Raw genomic sequence first — 9,479 nt, forward strand, 5'->3', positions numbered from 1 at the left:
ATATATATAAATTCTTCAGATATTTTCCATTTTATCCTTTTCAATTATGTTATTTTTTTTTATTAAGCAATTTAAATTATGGTAATATATATTATATAAAATTATTTTTTCATTATATATATATATATATATATATTATATAGACACCTTATTTATTATACCTATATATGGATATATTCGTTGAAATATATTTTTTATATATTATTATTATTTTTTTTTCTTCTTTTATTCGTTTTAAAGAAGAAATATATTAAAAACACAACAAAAAAAGAAGCAAAAAAAAAAAAAAAAAAGAAAAATATATATACATACATATATATTTATATATATATACATACATATATATTTATATATATATACATACATATATATATATATATATATATATATATATATTAAAAATGGCATATTATATATTATATATGCATATTTTTATTTTCACACATTTGAATTATCATATTGGTCATATTTTCTTCTTTTTGTTAACAAATCATCGTCAAGTAATGAGTCATTTATTTTCCTTTTACCTTTTTTATCATAATTTTTATTTTTTTCCCTTTCTTTATTACTATAATTAGACCAGTAACTATTTCCTGTATAAGCTCGACTAAAACTAAATTCGTTGTCCACTGGATTATTCCAAATTGTATTTTTCTTATACTTATTTTTATTTAATCTAAATTTATTTTTATTTTTAAATAATTTATTGTCATCTACTGTAATTTCGTCATGATTATCTTCTTCATCTTGTTCTTCTTTTATTATACCCGAATTAGAAGATAAATTACTACTCATTTCTGAGGATTCATATTTTTTTTCATTTATATGGTTTTCCAAATGTATAAAAAAATCATTGACTTTCTCTTTTATAATATTTTCTGTGGTACTGTTTTCAAAATTAATTTTTAAATCTAAATAACATTTTCTTATGATAGCATTCTGAATTAAACAATCCCATGTTTCATTCATTTCTAAATTTTTACGATTTCCTATTATCCATAAATAATCTTTAGCTCTTGTCAAAGCAACATTTAATCTTCTTTCATCTTTTAAAAAACCAATATTATTTCCGAACTTTTGTATAGCTCGAAAATCGTTCTCATTTTTTATATTAGGCATTTTAGAAGATATCCATTTTTTGGTATGTACCCCATCATTGTAATCGTATTTCCACTCTTTATTATTATTATCATCATCATCATCATCACTATTATCTTCATTTTCGTTCACGCTATATTCAGAATGATCATCACTCTCATATATAACATATCTTTCTTTTGTTTTTTTCCATTTATCATCCGCCTTTTTATAATTTCCCATCTTATGTAATAGCTTACTATTTTCTAACACCTCCAATTTAGATCTTACACAAGAAAATATGATGATGTGCTTCTCACGTCCCTGAAATGCATCAACTGTTGACACTTCTGGGATTGGACTTTTATCTTCAAAAGATTCTTCGAACATATTTCTTATTAAATGTACTTGCGATTGATATGGGCAAATAATACCAATATCTTTCAAACTAAAATGTACAGGTAATTTATATAAATTAGGAACAGATTTGGTATTATCTTGATGTTTGGAAATAATATTTTTTATATATAACACTAATTTATATATAAAATAAGCTTCAACATAATTTATATAAGATTTATTATATGTCATAGATTCTATTCCATCTATATTAATAAATTTATAACATCCAAAAAAATCCAAATCCTGAAAATAATAAAAAAATGGTTTATTCGATAATATATCAGCATTCTTAATTAAACCATTATAAAAATAATTATTTGGGAAATAACAAATTTCTGGTCTCATACGATATTGAATATTTAATAAAACACTAGAAACATTACATAATAATAAACGTTCAAATAAAGAACGACTATAACCATACTTTCTACAGTCTGATGAAAATGTTGTAGCTGGTAATTGTTTTGGATCTCCTACCATTATAATATTTTTTACTTTCAATCTAAATGGTATTAAACAACTTAATTCTACACATTGACATGCTTCATCTATAATTAAATATTCAAATTCTAAATTTTCAATAACCGGGGAAGCACTACCAGATAAGGTACTAAATATAATTTCACTATCAAATAACATATTTTCTTTATTATTACTAGTATAAAAAGAACCAATCTGCTCATCTGTCTCAATCAATCTTGTCATGCATTCGTCTAAAAAATTTCTTTCTGATATCAATTTTTGTACACTCCAATCATAATGTGATGATGATTCATTGTATAAATATAACAAATTTTCTAAATATTTTTTATCCAAATTATTTATATATTCATCAGAAAAAAATTTTTCAATAAATTCAACCTTTTGAAACATAAACTTTCCATTAATATCATTACAATCATAACTATACTTTTCAGAATTATTCAAACTCAAATCATTTTTCATTTCGTTTATTTTTAATTTCGTATAATCTACTGCTTCCATGGAATATGTTAATTTATTTTTCTTCTTTTCAAAATGTACATGATAAAGATTTTCATCAGAACTTTTCTTCTTGTTAAATATATAATCTAATGAAATTCGCTGTATTTCTTCATGGGTTCTTTTGGATAATCCAATACGTATACATTTAGGAGCAATAATCCTTTGTTTTTTAAATTCATTCATTTTTTCATTGGATATATTGTTATTATTTAATTTATCTACATTTTTCAAACCTTTTAATAATACGATACCCTTGGATGATTTTTCTTTCTTATCATTAGAAAAGCTCGAAGGTTGATCTTCACCAAGAAAATCACTGATATCCGAGGAATTATATAAATCATTATCCCCAAACAATATCTTCTTCTTATTATTACTACCACATTTTTGTGATGTGATATTATTCCTTTTTATTTTATTTTCATAAGAATTTATTAAGTTACTAAAATTTAGTAATCCCTCATTTAATATCCTCTTAGCAATTTCATCAATTGCTGAATTGGATGGAGAACAAATCAAAATCTTTTTTTTCTTTGTATTATTAATTTGTTCATTATATAACAAATCCTTTTTTTTCTTATCTTTTTCATAATTCTTTTTATATAATAATGCATATAAAACAGACACTATTCCTATAACTGTTTTGGTTTTACCTGTACCTGGGGGTCCTTGTATTAAAGATATATTATTTTTATTTAAAAGAATTAATTTCACAGCTTCTATTTGTGATTTATTTAATAAATTATATTTACTCAAAATTTTTAATATGAGTTTCTCCTGTCTGGTTAATTTCTCTAATTCTTTTTTTAATTTATCATTCTTATCCTTATGTTTATCCTTATCACAATCATTTATATAATTATTATTAATGTTCATACTACATAAACCTTTTTCTACTTTATTTTCTCCTACAGGATTTAATATTAAATTAAAAAGAGGACAATTTCTACTCAAATATATACTCTGAAATTCCCTAATATTTGTCATTAGGTTACATAATACATATGCATGGAATTTATTACATGTAATAAAATTTAATTTTAAACGAGTTTTCTCATTATTCACCTTAGAAGGTAAATTGTCTTCATTAATTAATTTAATATCAAATATATTATCAAATTTATTCGATCCAATATCAACTAATCCAATTACATGTTTAGTACATTTCAACATGTCTTTTAATTTCTCATATTTTATACTTGTATCATTATTATCTCCATGTGTATTATTGTTTTTATCCTCATCATAAGGAATTAAAGCTATTAAATCCATTGGTTTTATGTTATCCAAATTACGCTTGTTCTCATTGCTCGATGATACATGCCATACTACCCAATAAGGCATTTTTTTCTTACCCACAATACTTATAACATATTTGTTTATATCTCCTATCATGTTATTGAGCATACTACACCTGCACTCTTCCAAAGCCATGGGTCGAAAAAACCTAAAAAAAAAAAAATATACATATAATATATAAAAAAAAAAAAATATACATATAATATATAAAAAAAAAAAAATATACATATAATATATAAAAATACATAAATATATATATATATATATATATATATATATATATATATATATATATTTTTTCATTCTCTTCCTTTTCTTTTATTTTTATTACTTGTGATATTCCTCCTCACTATCAAAACGTATGGGTAATTCTTCGCTAATAGAATTTTTATATTTATCAATATTATCTAAATTAAAAAAATCCCAATCCAAAAATTCTTGTATCATAATAAAATATTTCATTAAGATATTTTCTGCTTCCTTTCGTTTTTCTTTCATCTCTTTAAAAATTTGTTGTTTATTCTTTTCTGTAAGATTTTCATTCAATACTATTGCTCTCTTTGTATTTTTTGAAGCTGCATTTTTTTCTATAATTTTTTTAGCTTGTTCTAAAGAAAATACTTTTTTCCCTTCTTTATTATCATCTCTTTCAACTGCATTTCCATCCTTAGAATTTGAATCGATCCTAATAATATTTTTTGAATCTTTTTCCACAATTAAATCAGAATTATTAATATTAATTACATTTTCTTTATCATCTCCCTTGGTCATTTGCAACGAATTGGAGTTGATATTTGGATCTTCACCGCGACCTAAACGTAAAAATTAATGAATAAACAAATAAATAAATAAATATAAATATAAATATAAATATATATATATATATATATATATATATATATATATATATATATATATAATATATAATACAAATTTACACATATATGTTTTATATTATTAATCATTACATTCATCCAATTGTAATGTGTTCGTCTTCTCTACACGTAATAATAACTCCCTGGCCTTCTTAAAAACATTGTCATATGTGCACGATAAAAAACCATCTTGTAACTTTTTTGGATATGTTAATTTCTTTATCCTTAATTTAAATTGTGAAAAACTGTTTAACTCATTCACATAACCCTTTGGATCCTTATCCTTTATAAAATATATTAAAACATCCAAAATATTATTCATGACATCTTTTTGCTTTTCTAATAATGTCAAATTAACTTCATTTTGACTATCCACAAAAAAATTGGATTCAATAAAATGAAAATAGCTTAATATTTGGGATGATAAAAAACCAAACTTTTTATAAAATAAGTCAGGTAATAATATATTTCTAGATATGAATATTTGTTTTTCTGATGTCAAAAAGGTTTTGATAAATACAATCCACGATTCATAAAATTGTAAGAACATTAATAATGCTGCTCTACCATAGATATTTATACTGAATGTTTTGACTTTTATACTGAATATATTGATTTTTATATTATAAAAAATATATATAAGTATTTTCCATATGCTGTCTATTATTAAATTAATAATTTGCCATGTAAATTTATGCACATCATCGTCATCATTATTATTATTATTTTTTTTATTTTTAATATTACATTTTTGTGTATGTTCATTTTGTTGTTCTTTTATTTGTTGACTTTTTACTTCCATTTTGCTTTGGGACTTCATAAAATAGTCACATATACATTCAACCAGCACGTTAAAATAAAACCAAGTTTTGGAATTTACTAACATGAAACAATCTAACATATCTTCCTTCTCTGTGATATTATTGTTTGTTGTACTATTTATAAAGTTTTTCTTTTTTAAAAATAATATCATAGTATTTGTAAAACTTAAACATGATAAAAGTAAACAAGGTAAATATTTTTTGCATTTAAAAAAATCAATTATATAACTTCTTAATATATAATCATATTTGTCAATTATTAAATTGTACCTTTTGCCCTCATTTTCAACATCTCTAATAATATAAATTGGCATGGAAAAAAGTAAACTTTTTTTTTTTACTCGATGCAACTTATATTCATCTTTCAAAATATATTTAACAACTAAATCATAGGATTTAATCACATTTTTCCTTGTTCTTTTATTCATATTACTAATACACAAATAAAAAAGGCAATTTATATAATTATAAATAATTTCATCATTATTTTTATTTTGTATAAGACACATTTTCATAAACTTATCATATTTATTTAATTTTTTTAGTATTTCTGAATTATTCGTTCCCTTGTTATCCGACAGGTTAGATTTGAGGTTTTTATCACTAGTTTGTTTATTCTTACAATTAATATCATTATTTTTATTTTCTTTATAGCTACTTTTAACACATCTATGTTCAATATTTTCTCCATTATTATTATTATTGTTAATATTATTATTATTATTGTTAATATTATCATTATTAGTATTACCCACATTTGTGCCCAATTCTTCACTATATACGTTTTTATAAAAATACAAGACGTGTAAATCCTTTACACTTTTGGAATCGTCATCTTTATTATCTTCCTCCTCAGAATGAATGGATAATTTTTTATCTGATATTATATCCTTAGATATATTATTAATATAAATTAAATCATCCTGTATAAAATTTAAATCATGTTCTATATTTTTAATTAAACTTATTACAACATTTAAATAAGGAACGGATGAATGAATTTTACCTTTATATATACTATTAGTTATTAAATGGCATAGATATATTCCTGAGGATAAAAATATTAATTTGTGTTTTTTTAGTTTTTCTTTTTTTAATTCCTTCATAAATATTTCAACAACTTCATATATATTCATAAAGAAATCTTTATACTTTTCTATATTTAAACTACATTGTGCTCTTCGTATTATTATATTAATTAATTTTACTAATAAAACAAAAAAATAATCAAAAAAATTCTTCATATGTATTATTGAATACTCCTCATCCTTACATAGACGTAAAATATATTTAATAAATGTTTTTTGCTTTTCACTAAATATTAAATTGGTTATATTAGATGATAACTTATTATCATTTATATTGCATTTAAATAATAGTAGAAGAAGTTGATTGATATTTTTTTTCTCTTCCTCTTCTTCATTTTGCGATAAACTTTTATATCCTTCTATATTTATTAATAAATCGAAGATCCTGAAAAGGTTTTTTTTATCAAGAGAATCTCGAATGTTTGTATCCGACAGGAGGATTATCAAAATCTAAGAGAAAAAAAAAAAAAAAAAAAAAAAAAAAAAAAAAAATACATATATATATACAAATATACATTTATAATTATATATTTTTATCTATAAACACACATATACATATATACATATATAACATATACATATATACCATATACACCATATACATATATACCATATACACCATATACATATATACCATATACACCATATACATATATACCATATACACCATATACATATATACCATATACACCATATACATATATGCCCATATATTTGTTCATTTTTTAGTTCACCTTAATTGAATATATACGTATATAATAATCCTCATGGTTTATAAACAAGGGGATTACATAAAACGTCATGTTCTCAAAAGTCAATGGCCTGTCTCTAAAATAATTTTTATACAAATTTTTTGTATATTCATCTATACGAAAATAACTTATAAAAAATTTCTTGGTTACTTCTAAGATATTATATAATATATTTATTGATGAATATATACATGTATCTTCGAAATATTTATTTTTCAAGTTTCTATTTTGAATAATATACGATTTTAAATATTTAATAAAATATAATAATTTGAAAATTAAATTAAATAGATTATTTATTGTATCCTTGTTCTCAGAAAACATAAATCCTATAAGATATATATAATTATCCATATTAATAAAAAAGTGATTTAAGGATAACATATCCATATTGTATTGTTTTAGAGAAGAAAAGTGATTCGTGCTATCACTTTTATTATTATAATGATGATCATTATTTTTTTTTTTTCTTATTAAAGTTAATAAATAAAGACCGCAAATTAAGCTTTGCATGTATTTATATATATCATAATCTGTAAAATTATTTTTTAAAAAATTTTCATCATCACTTTTTGTTTTTTTAATACAACTATTATTATATAATTTGTTACTATTATGTTTTGTATTATTACTACTACTACGACTTAAATTATTATGGTTAGTTGAAGGTTCATCAGTTATACTTGCATTTATCATTTTGACAATACACCCATCGGATAATTTTATCCAATAGGAAAAAATAGATGATATTAATTTTTTATTTGAATCTTTTAAAAATTCTTCTTCATCTATAAAAATATTATTTATGATTTTAAATATAATTAATTGTATAAAATTATCTGAATATCTTAAAGAATTAATCATTAAAGAATATAAAATTATTCTTTCTTTTAAAACCCTTCTAACAGTCTCTTCCACTTGTTTATGTTTTAAAAGAATAAAAATGTGTATATAAATATATGGTAATAAACATTGTATATTGTAATTATATAATATATTATCATTACATATTGGATTATTGTTATAATTATTATTATTATTATTATTTTTATTATTATTATTATTATTACTAAGATTTTCATTTATTATACATGTATCATTTCCATTATTATAGTTATCATTTTGTAATAATAAATTTTTCATTCTTTTAAATTCTTTAAATAAAAGATTACAGAAAAAAATTAAAGAATCATAATCAACATATTCTTTTATGATTCTATATATTTCATCATTATCATAATTAATAAATTTTTCTTTAAATATTTTTAAATTTACTTTATTTATTTTATTATATTCTAATATATAATTTAAATCCATCTGAAATATTTTTGAACCATTTAACATTAACTCTAATATAACAGAATCAACGTTGTTGTAACCTATAGGACATGTTATTTTATTAATTATACGATAAAAATTAAATTCAAATATTTCCTTTTTTATTATATTCGTAACATTATCATCTTTCTTATTTATATTAGACGATATTTTTTCAACCAACTTTTTCTGTAATAAATAATATATCATAATACATTTTTGGCAATTACTAATATTATCGATAATCACATTTTTTATCTTCTTTAATTTTTCGGAATATTTTAATTTAATGTTTTTTAAATAAGACACTAATTCTTGTAATAATTCACTCTTTTCTGTAACATCTTTCTCATTCTTATCATGTATATATCTTTTACAAATCTTAACATTTTCATTATTATCTTGTGATAAGGCTACAACACGTACAAACTCTAAATTATCAACAAATAAGTTTAAATAAAAAAAATTTACAATGTCAGAATAATTATCATGACATATTATATGATTAGTATCTCCTATATTTTTTACTTTTTCCAAAAATGTACTTACACATTCTTCATAGAAATCTTCTACATTTCTATTTATAACACAAGTTTTTAACTTTTCATATATATCCACATCTTCATTAGGCGGTACGTTTTCTTTTAATTTATTATTCATTTAATGAAAGAAACACATACGTATCAAAATATATGTGTATAAAAAATATATACATATATAAATGTATATATATATATATATATATATAATATGTATATCTACTTATTGTCTAATATATATATATATTAATATAACACCTTATTAATCTTATGCGAATTATATATTAATTTTGTATTTATTTTAATATAGTACTTTTTTCAGGCA

General features: G+C 21.0%; 1 protein-coding gene across 1 annotated transcript; it reads right to left on the reverse strand.

Annotated features, from left to right (window-relative positions):
• Positions 1–438: 438 nt before the first annotated feature.
• PRSY57_1301500 (hypothetical protein) lies at positions 439–9,275 on the reverse strand (the record flags this gene model as incomplete). The annotated part of the gene is made up of 4 exons (XM_012908952.2): positions 439–3,910; positions 4,094–4,574; positions 4,731–6,996; positions 7,281–9,275. 4 exons carry the CDS (start codon positions 9,273–9,275, stop codon positions 439–441), a joined length of 8,214 nt encoding a protein of 2,737 aa, XP_012764406.2.
• Between the last annotated feature and the right edge of the window lie 204 nt (positions 9,276–9,479).

Source organism: Plasmodium reichenowi, chromosome 13 (assembly GCF_001601855.1).
Source record: "Plasmodium reichenowi strain SY57 chromosome 13, whole genome shotgun sequence".
In the NCBI taxonomy this organism is placed as follows: Eukaryota; Apicomplexa; class Aconoidasida; order Haemosporida; family Plasmodiidae; genus Plasmodium; species Plasmodium reichenowi.